The 17,897-nt window shown below is 37.6% G+C and overlaps 1 protein-coding gene across 3 annotated transcripts in view; it reads right to left on the bottom strand.

The window, feature by feature from the left end:
• CARMIL1 (capping protein regulator and myosin 1 linker 1) overlaps positions 1 to 17,897 on the bottom strand; it is a 325,537-nt gene that overhangs the window by 61,519 nt on the left and 246,121 nt on the right. For all 3 annotated transcript variants that reach the window (XM_061195770.1, XM_061195771.1, XM_061195772.1), the window contains exons 27-29: positions 9,639 to 9,814; positions 6,440 to 6,527; positions 2,413 to 2,562 (exon numbers count right to left, since the gene is read on the bottom strand). In XM_061195770.1, coding sequence (XP_061051753.1) covers positions 2,413 to 2,562; positions 6,440 to 6,527; positions 9,639 to 9,814 — 414 coding nt within the window. The remainder of the gene's footprint in view (positions 1 to 2,412; positions 2,563 to 6,439; positions 6,528 to 9,638; positions 9,815 to 17,897) is intronic.

The following is a 17,897-nucleotide window of genomic DNA, read 5'->3' as shown; positions in this document are numbered from 1 at the left end:
TTTGTTTTCTTTATAGAGAGCTCTGTCTTGTCTCAACAAGACACTTGACACCAGAGGCCCTGCTTCTGGTCCTAGGATTCAGTAGGTGCTCACGTCAGGAATGGCCCTAACTGCTTGCCTCCCAGCCGTCTGAACCAGAAAGAGACCACCCTTCTAACCTGGGTCATCCTTTGAGTGAAGTTCAAAGAGATCTCCATCTAGTTCTGCCTCTTTCTGCATCATGGCAACAAGGCAGTTTTTACAAAATGGAAGCCACACGGTGCTGGATGTGCCTGCAGCATGGTTTGCCCTTTGGTCCTCATAGTGGTCCTGTATCTGCGTTTCTTTTTTAAAGTACAAACTTCCAGTTATAATAAGTCCTGGCGATGTAAAGTACAGCATGGTGACTGTAGTTAACAATACTGTACTGCATATTTGAAGTTGCTAAGAGAGTAGAGCATAAAAGTTCTCATCACAAGGAAAAAAATCATACCTATGTGTGGTGATGATGTTAATTAAACTTGTTACAATCACTCTGCAATATATACATATATTGAATCATTATGTTGTACACCTAAAACTAATACAATGTTATGTCAATTGTATCTCAATAAAAACTAAATTTTAAAAAAGGGTTCTTTTCCTCTATCCTCACCCCACCCACTTTATTTAAGGAGAACAACTTTTTTTTCTTTCACATAACGAAAGCAAATTAGTCAATCAAACAAAAACAAACCAAGCTTATACAATTTAAAACCATCCTTACATGAGCTAAGCCAATCTTTTTTAACCAACACTCCATCATCCAAAACCACATGACTTATAAACTCAAAAACTCATGTTTCCTATACCCCTTTCCAACACACACACAACCAGATAATTCTGGCAGAAAACATCATATGTAGAGTTAATTTTAAATTTTTAATTCAAATCTATTTCCTATTACTCCTTTTTAATTTTTTTTTAGGGGTAGCCTAAGAGGTTTCCAGAATAATTACCCTATGATAACTTAGTGTCTATTGCCTCAAACTGTAAATAAAATTTAAAATATTTATTAAACATACATTTTATAACATACTGGACAAGCAAGTTTTAAAAAACTTGATATTCCCTCTACATAGACCAAATATATTTATAGATTTATACAGTTATATATTAACAGGAAATTATTTATCTTTAGTTATACTAGAATGTTACTAGTTGAAATATATACTAACATACTAATGTTGAAATCTAAGATATATTTTAGTCTTTCTTTGCTAGTCTCCTTGTATATGATAAGGTTTTATCTGGAGGGCATTTAACTATTTTATTCACAGATTTTAAAAGATGATAGTAATGGTTTATAAATAAGGAACTACTTAAAGCATATTCTCTTCTGGGCTAGAAAAATAGTATCAGTCTCATTAGATCTTTGGTTTTGAAAGTTAAAAACAAGTACCATTTCTTTACAATGGCTGCATTGAAAAATTACTAAAATCAGAAGCTGATATAGAAATATTTGGGCACATAAGTAGACCAAACCTAGTCTCACCAGCACCCTCTCAGATTATAAGAAATTACTAAAAATGAATGTTTTAGTAAAACATAAAAATACTAAATACAGAGGATGAAAACATATTTAATACAGAGGTATATACAACTATATTAATGGTAAAATGAGAAATAACTATACTAATACCACAAATTTTAGAATAATAAAATAAGAACTGACATCAAATTGTCCCCAGAAAAATGAAGTATCAACAACCTGAATACTCTAGTTTTATGGTCAGATGGATGCACCACGTGGATGCACCATATTCCATCTTCTAAAGCACATCAAGTCAATGAAAGAGAATATGAACTAAACAGGAAATGCAAATCTTAGGGTGTACCCCAAAATTGTGTAAAGAAAAAACAGGAAGAAGCAAGAGATTTAAAAAAAAAACCCTATAGGACCAACAAAGAGATAATCACCCCACATATTTTTTTGGGGAGAAAGTCCTTCCCCACGTTTTTCTGAAGGCTTATTTATTTAAAGATATTTTCCTGTCACAAATGACCTTTAAAAGGTAAATAAATAATTTCTCCTAATTAATTTAGGAATTCCCACCCCCCACTATGGCTTTAGGGACAGATCCAAGTTTTACGTTCACTGCAATTTTCACAATTTTTCGTTTTTTTGGGGGTGAGTGGGGTGGGTGGAGGTACTTGTTAAGAAAAGTTTTATAAAATTACAGATAAAAAGTGAGTTATAGGGCCTTCATGGGAACCTGAAGGTTAAGCTTTATCAGCATCTTTAACAGACTATATACAGCAACAAGTTTCTGAAAGAACTGTCTCTGCAGGGAAGTTTTATTTGGTCTGGTTTGTAAAGGTGAGATTTTTTAAAAAAAAACAATAGCAAATCCAGTGAATGGGATAATGCTGTCACCAAAAGATGTGTCTTACCATACAAGTATCCAGATCTTCCAAACGTTCTATCTCTGTGAGCTCCTCCACCATGACGATGGAGCGTTTAACAGGCTTCTCCTCAGGCAGCTCGATCTCCAAGGAATCTTGCTGAGGAAGGGCCTTGCCACGTCTGCTGAAATGGTCGGCCTAGGGAGTCAAGACACATCCAAGGAGAAATGAAAGCCCAGAGGCAAGGGAACAGCAGGTCAGCTGAATTCCAGAGGATACCTTCCACAAGGTGGCGCAGTGAAGGATACTGCCTGCACTTGGTTAATGGCGACTCTTAATACATTCACACTGGAGTAAGTTACCTCTTTTATCATCTTTCTTTGGAAGGTGGAGTATTTTAAACAAGAAATTACAAAATCTCCTTTTAAACATCTTTTGAGACGTTAGTTGAAAAACAGGTAATTCATAAATCTTTGCCATGTTCGTGTAAATATGCACAAAGTAGGCATGTATTTTTGTTTTCCAAAAGATGCATTATGAACATTTTCAGGAAGCTGATGTGATTTTTTTCAGCTTTCAGCCTTCAATACAATCACCTAAATGTCCGTCGACAGATGAACGGATAAAGAAGATGTGGCACATATACACAATGGAATATTACTCAGCCATAAAAAGAAAGGAAATTGAGTTATTTGTAGTGAGGTCGATGGACCTAGACTCTGTCATACAGAGTGAAGTAAGTCAGAAAGAGAAAAACAAATACCGCAAGCTAACACATATATATGGAATCTAAAAAAAAAAAAAAATGGTACTGATGAACCTAGTTGCAGGGCAGGAATAAAGATGTAGACATAGGGAATAGATCTGAGGACACGGCGGGGAAAGGGAAGCTGGGACGAAGTGAGAGAGTGGCATGGACATATATACACTACCAAACGTAAAATAGATAGCTAGTGGGAAGCAGCCGCATAGCACAGGGAGATCAGCTCGGTGTTTTGTGACCACCTAGAGGGGTGGGATAGGGAGGGAGGGAGGGAGGCTCAAGAGGGAGGAGATATGGGGACATATGTAAGCATATGGCTGATTCACTTTGGTGTACAACAGAAACTAACACAGTATTGTGAAGCAATTATACTCCAATAAAGATCTATTAAAAAAGAAAGAAAAAAAAACACTAGGAAGGAAGGAAGTCAAAGGGGAAGGACAGATTGAAGTCGCTGGATTAGACCCACAACCATAGCAACTCGGGGCTGGTCTGGATGCTGATTCCAACATCTTAACTGTAAGAAGACATCTCTGAGTCAATTGGGGAAATCTGAATAGAAAGTGGATTCTCACTGGTAATAAGGAATCTTTGTTGATTTTGTTAGGTGTGACTGTTTCGGCAATCATGTAAAAATCATGCTGCCAGTTAGAGACGCCTTCTGAAGTATTTACAGCAAAATGGCATGGTATACGAGAGATGCTTTAAAATAGGCCAGAAAAAAGTGTGTGTGTGTGTGTGTGTGTGTGTGTGTGTGTGTGGTGTGTGTGGGGGGGAGAGGTAGAAAAAGCAAAGAAAGATCAGCAAAATATTGGGATAACTGTTAAAACTGAATAGTGGGCAAAGGAGGGCTCATTGTCATACTTTCTCTGTTCTTGTCTGTGTTTGAAATTTTCCACAATAAAAATGTTTTCTCCCCCTTGGAAAAATAAAAAGTAAGTGAAGTATGATGTCACTGCCACCAACATTACTGGTGGAAATATAAGGGAAATTTAAACCAGAAAAATAACTGACACAGGGTAAATGAGGAGAACACTTAGTACAAAAGAAAATAAGAAGTGTTCTTTTTTGTTAATTTTATTTCGTATTTCCTCTGAAAGAATTTCTTTCTATACCTAGTGCTCAAAAGTATCTAACAAGGGGAAATAAAATGATTCCAACCTTCATTATTTGTAAAGGACTGAAAGGAAAGAAATTGCTAATAAAATTTTAATTATTGCTAGCGTTCATTGTTTTCATGTAATAATTATCATATTTTACATGACTTATTAATTACCAGTGTTGTACTTTAGATAAACCTAAAAAAAGTAAATGGTAAGAGATGAAATAAACTGGGCTGAAATTAATAAGCTCTAGTGCTAAGCTGATTCATCACCAGGAACTTTGAAACATTGAGAACCAGTTGACAATTCTATGGAAACTTCGGGAATATTTCTAAACTTAAGTCGGAGAAAATATTAATGCTACTGGAATGTCTTTGAAAGCAGTATTTCACTTTGAAGGTACAATTTCTTTCACACAGCAGTTAAGCTCTCGACTTACAATCCAAATCAGCAGTAAGAAATTCAAAACGAAAGTGCATTCACACAATTCTTTTTCGATTGTAAAAAGAAAATGTCAGTACTTAGAGTTACCATATTCTTCAAAGAAGGACAAATGCAAAAAAAGTGAAAAAATTCAGAGTGTCAGTGTAGTTCTCACATGCAGCCATATTGATACAACATCTAGTATCTGTGTCATTAAGTAGGCATCCTGAGACAGTCCCTGGAGCTGTAGGTTCTCAATAAACTATTTCTACAAAGGATGCTTTATTGATTTTGTTTCTGCTTATTAAAAAAAAAAAAGTTTGAATTGTGATCTCTTGACAAGGTTGTAGCTCTTTATTGTGCAATGAACTGCAAACCAGTGCTTCTTAAAATCTCTGTGGTGAGGAACCAGTTTTTTGTATTTCCAATTTGCCACAAACCAGTATATTGATAAAATATGATACAAATTAAAAAAAAAAAATTTAAATAACATGTGTTTGGATATTACTGCCATGTCAAATTGCTCTAGAAGTCTCTCCACGCTTCCTCTTAGTTTCTGAACTTGCCTTGTCACGGACTAGTAACCATTCATTAGTGGGCCAGCTCCAGTCCATAGGCAATACTTGGAGTAGCTAGAGATGTCCAGCTTATCTTTTAGATTTTAGAGAAGAAGTCATATATTTTTCTCAAATGAATTTTTCAAAATACTCATTTTGTCTGCCTCCTCAGAAGAAGCTGTTGCTGCTCCTGTGACTTTGGTGTTCTCTACCGTCACCCAACAACTCAATGCCATAAAACTGTAGGGTATCTACAGCCTACATAGTTAACCTGCAATTCTTCTCTGGAGAAAACACTGTCATAACTTGTTTGGGAGATCTCTACTGCATCATATCACAAATATTTTCGAGACACAAAGATATAGCCACTTATAAAACCTTCATCTGCACCTCAGAGGACTTCGTGAAGTTTCTGATACATTTTTCATATGCACTGATACTGGAAATATTTCTACCTAGTTTCTACCTTGATGTAGAACCAGTCTCTAGATGAAGAAAATTTTAGTTTTTCACCTTGGTGATATCCAAAAGGCCTGGTAGGACACTCGGCAGCTATCTATCGCTGGAATATGTCCATTTTACCCTTGCACTCTCTTTGGACTCCGAACATTTCATTTCTGTCATGTTTTTAAGAATACTCTGTTATCAGATAATCATATCAGAGAACAACAAAACGAGCACAGATACATTAAATACAGGTGAGCCTTGGACTACATGGGTTTGAGCTGTGCAGGCCCACTTACACGAGAATTTTTTTTAGTAGTAAATACTACAGTACTACACGATCCGGGTTGGTTGAATCCTCGGATGTGGAGAGCCAACTATAAGTTACACGTGGATTTTCAACTGCAGGGAGGGTCCTGCCCCAAGCCCCCGGTGTTGTTCAAGGGTCAACTATAATCTAAAAAAAAATTCTCAATTTTAGACCTTAGTCCCAACATCATCTCCTATCAAAATTTTTGACCTGTACGCATTATAAATGAACAACAACAATTCTGAATACCGTCGCTTCTGCTTTGCCCTGCCATTCTCTCTGGAGAAATTCTAACATGCTCTAGAACAGCTGGAAGCAATGAAGAAGAAGGAGGAAAACTAGGATTTTAACCCATAAAGCTGCAAAGGAATAAAATGTAGAAAAGCAACCACATCCCCACGCTGGAGGCTGCCCTGCAATACCGCAGACCAAACCAGGGGTTAGGATAAGAGTTCAAGATGTCCACAGCACTTACCAGTTTGTGATGGCAGTGTGAAAGTGCATCCAGAATTTCATCCACGATTCGGTCAGATAGGAAGGAGGCCACGGTTAACTTCACTTCACTGTGTGAAAATCAAAAGCACAGAGTGGCATTTTAATTTGTGCAAGAGGGAAAAAAAATCACCCACCCTTGATACAATGTTGATAAGGTCAACTGTGATTTAGTTTCTGTCTTTGAAAATGGCATATAAGAATGTGCAAACAGGGCTAAGGATTTCCAAAAATAAGCCTTAAACACTGCCATAAACACACAGGTAATAGACTTTCTTCACCAATTCCAACCTGCCTCTGCAATTTCAAAACTCAAGATTTAGTGGTAGAAATGAAAAACATCTGGATAAAGACAAACTTAATGGGAACCATATGTACCATGTGGGAGGAACAATTCATCCATTGACATAAATGAAAACAAACTTGGGCTGGAGTAAATTAAGAAAATCTAGTCTGGTTGTGACGTCTTGGTTATTTCTTTCATATGCATATCCACCGCCTTTTACAAAACTTTTTACCAGTCAAATGGTACCATATTGAACTGCTTCTGCTTTGACTTGCCATCAAGTCAAATTCACTGTTCTCTTGCCTTTTATGAACAAAAGTTATCAAAATGTTTAGTTTTAGTGCCTCTTACCTAACCTTACAAAGATGCCCAGACAACAAGAAGCAGCTTGTAGTTTTTACTAATAAATGACTCAGCCACTAAGGTTTCCATCAGAGGGCTGGTATTTTAGTTAGCATTTTAGCTATTTGGCATTCCCAAGAATTCAACTTCCATGTGTGTCTTCAGTCTAAATAACCCTACCTAAATGCACACATGCACAAATGTGCATAAATGCACAATACATTGAAAGGTAAACGTGCTGGAGAGATACATACCCACGTTCCAACATCGTCACATAATTTCAGCCTACTTCTGAAGTCAATAATTTTAAAAATTTTCGAGCAGGGAAAGGAGTTATCAAAATAAGATTATTTATTCCTAAAGCTAAAGTTGAAAGTATATTTGTGTAATAGGGAAAAATCTTTCTAACTGAAAGGCAATAATCTGCATTGCAATGTTTCTGCTCAGAAGATTTCTGATGGCAGGGCAGAGGGGAAGCACCAACTCTTTGATGACTACAGTAAAAATTTTCCTGGGCTACATAAAAAGGAATGTTTCTTTAATTCCTGTCTCTGAAACAAGGTCTCACTAGCTATTTGGTTTATCTAATACTATATTATTCCCCAGAGGTGTCCACTGATAAGATTCACCCGGGTTGCTTATGAAAAATACAGATAACTAGGTCCCACCCCAAACATCCAGAGAGGGCTGGGAATCTAATGTTAACAAGTACTTCCCCTGATGCTTTCAGACATGTTTGGGAATTTTGCTTCCTTCTAAAGACTACACAGTCAGTAGTTTGTTTCTCTTCCCCACCACCGCCCCCGCCGAGGTCGGGAGGGAAAGTTTATTGCAAGTTATAACATCTAAAAAAGGTTCTGAAAAAGAAAACAATAGATACATGTATATGTATAACTGAATCATTTTGCTGTGCACCTGAAACTAACATAACATTGTTAATCAACTATGCTCCAATATAAAATAAAAATTTTTTTAAAAAGCAATTATTTTTTTAATGTTTCAGGACCATTCTATCATTTTGCTACTGGACACTCTACTTCCTTCCTGATTGAACTTCCAGTTTGCAAAAATTTTAAAGGAAAAGATTCAACTTAGCTTGCATGTGCCTATTTTCATTCTATCAGTGCTCAGTATAATGCATTATAAGAAGCCAAGTAAGGAGTTAGCAGACATATAACTGATTTATTTAAGTGAGGAGTTTTATACTGCTATTCAACTTTTAGAATTTGCCCATTTTCAAGGGAAATGAGCATATTTGACAGAATCTGGTACTCCAGGAAAGGCAGAATATGATCTACTGGTGGTTCAATCCACTATTATGAAAAATGGTGGTCAATACATTTTTTTTCTCCTTAATACTTAAGGGGCTTCAATAGAAATTCTGAAACTACAGGTTACAGAAATATGTAAGCATACCTGGGCTAGAGTTCATAAAATCACAATCTGTGGGGTCCTAAAAACCCTCTGAAAGTCTTTTCTTAATTTCTCAAGTCCTTCCAGTTGCCTTGCAATTCAGTTGAATAGGCATTAGGATCTTTGTTTAAAAGACAGACGGACACACACACACACACACTCTACAGCTGTACCTTAGACCTGAAACTGTCTAGTTACTACAGAATTCCTAAACCCTCAAAGTTCTATAGTCTAGCTTTAAGGTTATCAGCCTTTGATATCTATATTGTGATGATATAATTTTTTTTGCATATTTTGTTTTTAACTCTTATTTTTCTTGCAGGCTGTCATCAAGCTACATCATGATGTGTCAGTACCCCTCTCAACTCTCCAGATAGGAGTTGTTATTTTTGCTACTCCTAATTATTCTTATCAAGATTTGGACATGGTTAAAATGGGAAATTTTAAACGCTTCTGAATTTGGTTTTTAGTCACCTGACTCTCCAACTAGAAAACATAATGAGAATTAGCTGAGCTATAATGTAATACTGGTGATCATCCCAGAGTTTCTACATAAAAATCCAGGAAAGTTTGTTGGTGACCACACCTTCTAAATATTTATACCTAGGCATAATTTTCAAACTTTATCAAGCAGAAACCTATGTAAACACTCCAGAGCACCATTAGCACATACAGAGTCTCACAGACCCATCAAAGAACCCAAAGGAAAATATGGTGAAGTCCTAGTGGGCCTCTTTGCCTATGTATATAGGCTGTGCATTGGCTCAGAATAGTCTGGTGGTAGAAAGCAAACCGACCTCACTCTTCAAAAGTTAGTGATTTATAAAGGTGAAAGATAAGCTTCAGAAGCAGAGAAAAAGAGGGGATTACAAACATGTACACCCCTCTTAAAAAAAATAAAACTCTTAAAAAGAGCAGGTAACTGTTCCTCAGTAATGCAGGCATATCTGGGGTCATCTGATTTTGGAAATGTATTAAACCTATGCATTTATGCACAGCTATATCTGTATACAGTCGCTGCCTCTTAGACATGTCTAAACACATTCTGTATGAATAAAGCCAACGATAATGCTCTTCACAGCTGCCTCAACTGCATTCACAGACACTGCAGCTCCTCGGTTTATTAACATTATAAACCTACCTAATTTTGTTAAGGATATCAATTCCAGACTGCTCCAACAGGACATTTTTAACAAAGGTACGTGGGATGGAAATCTTTTCAGTGCTGGCATGAATCAAGTCTTGCCGAATGTGGGCTTTTTTCATCACATTAGGACAAAGATTCTCGGCAGCATCAACCATGGACTCAAGCAACGCCTGCAATGCAGCACAAGTGGAGAGAGAGAGATGATGACACAGCCCCGGAGGCGCCTGCCGTAAAACTGAAAGGTGGTTATATATGATGCCAAGCTCTCAGAGAACAGAAACACAACAGAGTCCCAGGTGCGACTAGGGATTCGGAGCTGCCCTGGGGTGACCTGTGACTGCTGGGTGATCACTGATCTCAGGTGATCACTTTAAATCAGACACCTGGCAGATCCACGCAGGCTTCACCCTGGCATCTGAAGCATGATGGTGTGCTAGCTGTACTTAACACACAGGCATTCATGATAAGATTTAGAAAGACACATATATACCAATTTACCACACCAGACTGTTCTCCTGGGTATTAGCAAATAAAGTTACAGATGTCCCTAGAACATACATCAAGTTAGAACTCTTGTGCAATTTCACAAATCACAGAAACCTCAAATCAGGGTGAAGCATTCAATAGCTCCATCAAAAGAGCAGTCATAGCAAACCACTATATAACAACTGCTAGTTTTCCCCTTTTAAAAGAAAAGCTTTAGTGTTAAGTAAAATTATAATTGTTATCAGAACAATAAAAAACATGAATAACAGACAAAAATATTAACAGAGCACTTTATAAACAACATTAATAATAACAGTCAAAACCTACTTATATAGCACTTCAGAATTTTAAAAATGTTTCGTCCATTTTATCCTTCCAACATCTGTGGAGATGGGTACAGAAGCTATTCGTGTGATCACCATTTTATAGTTGAAGAATGTGAGCTAAGGGAAGTTAAACGATTTGCCTGAGATGGATGGCACGGCTGGTAAGTGTGGAAAGGGCACCCAAGTTAGCGTCAGACCTAAATTTGAATCCCAGCTGAGTGACACTGGGCTAAGTTACTGATCTCTCAATTTTACTTTCCTCATCTATAAAATGGCAAATAAAAAAGTTCTTGTCTCATAGGATTACTGAAGAGTAAATGATATTACATGTGTAAAGTGTTCAGTATCGTGTCTAGCATACAATAAAAGTTCAGTATATCACAGATAATGTTATTAATTTGTTTTCAAAGATGCTAATCTTCATGATAAGATCCCAGCATATACCCTGAGAAAACCATAATTCAAAAAGAGTCATGTACCAAAGTGTTCATTGCAGCTCTATTTACAATAGCCAGGACATGGAAGCAACCTAAGTGTCCATCGACAGATGAATAGATAAAGATGTGGCACATATATACAATGGAATATTACTCAGCCATAAAAAGAAATGAAACTGAGTTATTTGTAGTGAGGTGGATGGATCTAGAGTCTGTCATACAAAGTGAAGTAAGTCAGAAAGAGAAAAACAAATACCGTATGCTAACACACATATATGGAATCTAAGGAAAAAAAAAAAGTCATGAAGAACCTAGGGGCAAGACGGGAATAAAGACACAGACCTACTAGAGAATGGACTTGAGGATATGGGGAGGGGGAAGGGTAAGCTGTGACAAAGTGAGAGAGTGGCATGGACATATATACACTACCAAATGTAAAATAGATAGCTAGTGGGAAGCAGCCACATAGCACAGGGAGATCAGCTCGGTGGTTTGTGATCACCTAGAGGGGTGGGATAGGGAGGGTGGGAGGGAGGGAGACGCAAGAGGGAAGAGATATGGGGACATATGTGTATGTATAACTGATTCACTTTGTTATAAAGCAGAAACTAACACACCATTGTAAAGCAATTATACTCCAATAAAGATGTTAGAAAAAAAAAAAGAAAGAAAGCCAAGCTTGATCCCATTACTATTCCAGTATGAAGGGGACTAGTGGAGCATTATTATGGAAAGACTAGTCTCTCTGCTCATATATTCACATGCGAAGCACGATGCCAACAGTACAATCTCTCATCAGGCTGTAGGATGAGCAGCAGAGCGGCAGGATGTTTATAAAGATCTTGTGAAAAGCAGGAGAGGAGTGGCGGAGGCAGCCACTTGAGAACTTTCCAAAAGCCACTCGTACGTATTCTGACAGTGCTCTGTCCCTGTGAGAACTCTGACTAATCACTCATTTAGTACATTATTCCAAGAGAGCTACAAGCAATGCCAAATGAGTCAGTTTAAGACAAATCACTGTCCTCTTTGGCAATAAAATAAACACGTTCTGTTCCAGATGGAGTAGCAGAGTCCAGCACCCCGATAAGAACGACCTCAGGTATCAATACGCTGTTTGAATTCTGTCATGTTCATCAATATAGCGTGACTTTCTGAAAGGTCCCCTGCATGACAGTGCTAATTCAGTTGGAATGAACTCCAGACCTAAGGAGGGAAGCCTGGCTTCCGATGCAGACCCCGACGTGAAATTTCTGTGGAATGTTAAGTGCGCAGCGTTAAGTGAAGAACCTTTGCAGATCTCTGCTTTCTGACCTATAAAATTATTTCTAAGGTCTCTTTCTGCTCTACAAATCGACTACTGCATGATTTTTGACTCTATAAAAAGGAATTTCATCCTACCCTGGGCATCCAATTCGACAGATATTTTGCAGTTAGTTCCCTACCACCACCTCTAGCCCGACACTTTATACTCTACAAAGTGATTTCATCCATGATTTCCTTTGATCCACATAACAACCCTGTGAGTAGAGGTAGATTTTAGCAAACTCATTTTATAGATGAGAAAATGGAGACTCGGAGGAGATAAGTGACTTCCTCAAGGTCACTCAGCTGGTTACTGGAATAAGTGAGAAGGGGACTCAGGTGTTTCGTCTTCTACTCTTGTTTCCTACTCCAGCCGCCCTTTTCCAATGCTCTGCCCATTGCCCAAAGGTGTGTCCCTTTCGGCTCTCTTCATTACCTACAATTTTCATCCCCTAATGCTGGTACCTAATGCCACCATGGTGGATTTTCTGGTGACAGGGCTGGTAAAAAGGGGAGAAAGGATCACAGGATAAATTTGTAATGCAGCCCCTGACCACTTCTTTGTGTCTAGCCCCCAGCTCAGGTCCTTAAACAGCATCTCCTTTCAAGTCCCATGGCCCTCTGCACACCAAACCATATTCTTCAACATCCATCCTTCCCATGGCTTCAAATTACTACCTATATTCCAATGGTTCTCAACTAAATGTTTACCTATAGCCACCTACCCAAAACATCCAATGCATATATAATACAGCCTATTAGGAATTTCCACCTGGATATTCTACCATGGCAAGGTCAACTACAACATGTTTGGCCTCCCATTAACCCCACCTAAACAGTAACTGCAACAGCAAAATCAACCATTCTTGCAAAGTATTTATTGTGAGGTATGGTGCCAAACTAGGGCAGAAATTTGCAACTCTCCCTACACTCCACCTACCTCAACTCCTTCCACCACAACTATCTCTAAAACATGTTAAATTTACTCCTAGACATTTTCTCAAAAGTGGAAATATGCCAAAAATATTACTCATTAGCACAGAATAGAAATCCCTGAAATATCTGGTAAATGCTCAATTTTCTAGCCTCATTTTCTGTCATATCTCTATATTCCCCTTATAACTATTCATATCCAGTTATAGGGCAGTTCCCCACATGATCCAGGCTCTGTCTCCATGCTTTCTACAACTGTTCTCTTAGCCTAGAATCCTGTTCCCCTCTGTAGCCAGAATAAATCATCTGTACTCCTCCCTACTCAGCTCAACTCAAGCACCACCTCCTGGAGGAGATGTCCTTGCTCTTGTTCCTTCCGCGCCCTTCACACTCCAAACTGCGTTTGATGATCTCATAGCATCCAGTGGGGACCTCAGTAATCAAATGTGTTAGAAAACGGTCAAGAATGCAGTAATCTGGGGATCCAAGGACGCCTTTGAGAATCGATGCACACTCATCCAGAAAAATTGGTATGAGATTTTACACATAACTTTGGAAGTTCATGGAGAGCTAGAGGCACCAGACTTCAGATACACAACTTGTACCTGATAGCAACTGTGAAGCCCTACCCTCTCTCCCCAGGGCCTAGCACACTTCTTGGAACAATCTCTAAGAAACATATAAAAAGTATTATAAGCTCAGGAACTTAATGAATGTGGGTTCTGAATAGTCCATCATTTTTCTATTGATCAATGGTAACTCACTGAAGGTAGCATTATGAAAATTTGCATAGATGTATGGGTCCATTTCTGGGATCTCTCTGTTGCATTGGTCTACCTCTGCATACTGTCCTAATTATGAAAAGTCCTAATATGTGGTAGGGCAAGACTACCAACCTTCTTGTTCTTCCTCATAAGTGTCTGGGCTTATGAAGAAGCCATATATTTCACTCTAAGTACTGGTTTAGTGGCATCTCACAGGTTCTGATTATTAACTACTTTATTGTTTAATTATAAATATCCTCTAATTCAAATTACAAGTAATTTTTAAATTTATAAACATGTGAGGTTTTTCCCTTTTTTAAATTGTTATTAATTTCTAATTTATTTTAAATGAAACCAGAGAATACCGCCTTTGAAAATTGTTGAGATGTTCTTATAGACCTCATGTCAAATATTTCACGTATCCTTGCAAAGAACTGATAGTCTCCTATTATTGGTGCACTGATCACATAGGTCCACTAGGTCACAATTTTTTCAAATATTCTTTATCATTACTTTATTTACTTGATCTATCAGTTACTGGCAGTCATTTTGAAAGATCTCTACCATAATAGTAAATGTTATCAATTTTTCTTTGTAATTTTGTCCACTTACTCATATATATAAAGCCATATAATTAAATACATACACAGTTGAAATTATCTCTGGCAAATTGGATCATTTGTCATTATTCACTGATCTATTTTATCTCTAGTAATGCCTTTTTTTTTTTTGGCCACGCTGTGCAGCATGCGGGATCTTAGTTCCCTGACCAGGGATCGAACCCATGCCCCCTGCAGTGGAAGCATGGAGTCTTAACCACTGGACCGCCAGGGAAGTCCAAGTGATGCCTTTTCTACTGCATCACTAGATTTTGAGTGAGAGCATTCCTTCTGGTGTGGAATTGAACCTCGTATTACAGGATGTTTAGGATCATTATCACCTGCCCATGCCAACCCAAAATAATCCCAAACATTTCCTAATGCTCCTCTTGGTATGCAGTATGACCCCTGGTGTACTGTCTCTGTTTTGGTGGTTACACTAGAAATTTTAACCTGCATACTTTACTTCATGTCGAAAGCAGCACTGTCCAATAGAACTTTCTGAGATAATGGGAATACCTGTGCTGTGCAATATGGGAGCCACTAGCCACAGATGGCTACTGAGCCCTGTAAATGCGGCTAGTGCAACTGAGAAACTGAATTTTAAATTTCATTGAATTTTAATTAATTTACATTTAAATGACCATATGTGGCTAATGGACAAGACAATGGACAACCCAGACCTAATGTTGATCCCTTAAGTCTTTTCCAGAATAAAACTAGGATGTTAGACTTCTTTTACTCACTCCTAACTGACTTAGATGCTCACTTCTAGTATTTTACTTGCATTTATTCTTAATTTGACAGCAAAAATTAGACATCGACGTTGTTGTCTCATAGAGTTGTTTCACATTTGGCATTTTCCCTGCTCACTACTCTTTCCTGCAGCTCAGACCCTCTTTCTTTGATAATGTTTCCTTTGTCCTAAAGCATATCCTTTAGATGTTTATTTAGTGTGGTCTACTGGCAGTAAACTATCTTGGATTTTGTTTGGATGAAATGTTTTCATTTCATCCTCATTCTTAATCGTAGGTTTATTGAGTATAGAATTCTTGATTTGTTCTCTCAGAAGCATGAAGATATTATTTCATTGTCTTTTTAGCTTCCTGTCGAGAAATGAGCGGTCCTGTCAGTCTTAATTTTGATCTTCTTAAAGTAATATGGCTTTTCCTTCCCTCTGGCTCCTTTTAAGATCTTCTCTTTGTCTTCAGTGTTTTCCACTTTTCATTATGATGATTCGAGACATGGATTTGCTTCTATCTTTCCTGCATGGGTTTCCCTGGACTTCCTGAATCTGAAGATTCTAGCCTTTCATCAATCCCTGAAATTCTCAGCCGCCATCCCCTCAATTGTTACCTTCTCCTATTTATCTTCTCTTTCCTTCTGGAAATCTAATTTGGCTTATGTTAAATTTCCTCACTCTATCCATGTTTCTTAACTTTTCTTACATATTCTCCATTTTGTGAGTCTATGTTTACTACCTTGAGACAACTTGAATGAGCAGGCCCTGTATTTGAAATGTGATAATCAGATTTCATTTTGCATGTATCTTCCAAATGATAGTTAGGAGAATCTCTATTTCTTAACTGTAAAAATAACTAATGGTACTTAAAAAACCCTGTACAATATTTGTAAAATAAATTGAGTTAATATCCTTAACATGGCAGCTACGCTCACATATTCTTGCAGTGAGCAAATGACTAGCTGTAATTCATTACAAGCAAATACAACTTCCACACTGAAGTGCTCTGCAATTTCTCTTTCTTTTGCTTTCGAAAATATTATATAAAATGTAGGAAAATAAGAAAACTCAGAGAACTCTCCCAGCAAACTGAGTTAGTACTTGCCAAAATGCCACCTACACCCCCTCAGGCCTCATTTCCTTGGTAAACCTGATATTTTACCAGTGCAGTATTTCACAGTTGAAGCCCTGAGGGAAATGAAGCATTTTCAAGGCCAAAACAAGCATTCTAAAATTTAAGTCCAGAAGGGGAAAATGAAAGTTCCCTTATGTTAAAACATTCAAATCCCACTTATTCATCTAAGATTACCCCAGGAATAAATGTTAGGATCAAAAACAGGGAAAACAGGAGGTGAGTTGTCATTTAAAAACACCTAAAACAGGCCAGTCCAGAGAAAATATCACCTCGTTTCAAAGAAGGACTTTCTCCACACTTACTGCTTTCTCCTCCTCCAGGAAGTTTGCTAAGAAGGCTGGCTCTTCCGGCCATTTCTTTGGCTTTTCTGAACTAGTATTTTTTTGACAGATGACTCAAAGAGCTATTTGAACTTATTCTTATCCAGAATTCAAAATGTGTACTGCTGGCCATGATACAGGATGAGTAAATATCAAGGATAAAATCTCCCTAATTATCTCGAGGCCAAGACAATCTTGAACAAGGAGGCTCAGTCCCAACAAATTAGGTGACTTGCTTGGAGCAAACAGCTAGTAGCAAACCCAGGTCACAAATCCAGCCTTGCTAGTCCCATTTTTTTTAATTCACTACAATAAAAACATATTTTTACAAAATAATACATTCACTTTAGCTTTTGCTAGTATAACATGTTAATCTTAGAGAATTTCAGAAATAGAGAAAGGACTCTTTTTCAACCAAACAAAATATAATACTACTAGTGAAATAAATAAGGACACAGTTGTTTAAGAAACTGAATATTGATTGTAGTAAAAATACATTTTTTTCCTACATAATTTTAAGAAAATCAAGGTGCTGGAAAGCTATATAAATAGATAAATGGGGATTTTTTTTTTTAAATCATAAAATGATGTCCACTTGTCAGGTCAACTGGAAGGAAAAAGAAAGGAAGTTAACTGCCTATAGTCTGTTGAAAGTATCAAAAACTGTGAACTCAGTGAAAGGGAAATGAATAAGTAACATTTAATTAAGAAGTTGTAGTTGAGGATGTGCTTTGATTCATGCCACAAGTCCCTGAAGGGAAGAGAAGGGAAGAGAACTTGCAACTCAAAAGGATTGAGAGTAAAGAAAACAAGGGAGTGGGGAATAGAAAAACTCAGGGCATTTGGGAGCCGGGGACCTCAGAGATAGAATGAGAGAAAAGCAGGCGATGACACTTGCAAATAAGGAAGCTGTAATGAACAGAGAACACTGGTGACACTGACAAGGGGCCAGAAAGGTCAGCCTCAAAAAATTTGGGGAATGTCTATTTACAGAAAAATATTTTTGGTCCTAAATATATTGTTATTATTTCAGGCTTTTAAAAATTCAAATGCCTTTTACTTTAGACCTCTGCCTTCTACTCCCTCCCAAGAATGACTGGCAAAAGTCAATTCCAACCATCTGGTGTGCTGGGGAGGAAACGGACCGAAATTTCAAGGGATAACTTGTGGTTTAGACCAGTTGAAACAAGTGCCCCTAGGAAGCTGTTT

Source organism: Eubalaena glacialis, chromosome 7 (assembly GCF_028564815.1).
Source record: "Eubalaena glacialis isolate mEubGla1 chromosome 7, mEubGla1.1.hap2.+ XY, whole genome shotgun sequence".
Lineage (NCBI taxonomy): Eukaryota > Metazoa > Chordata > Mammalia > Artiodactyla > Balaenidae > Eubalaena > Eubalaena glacialis.
The sequence above is the reverse complement of the archived record's forward strand: the minus strand, read 5'-3'. Positions and strand labels throughout refer to the sequence as shown.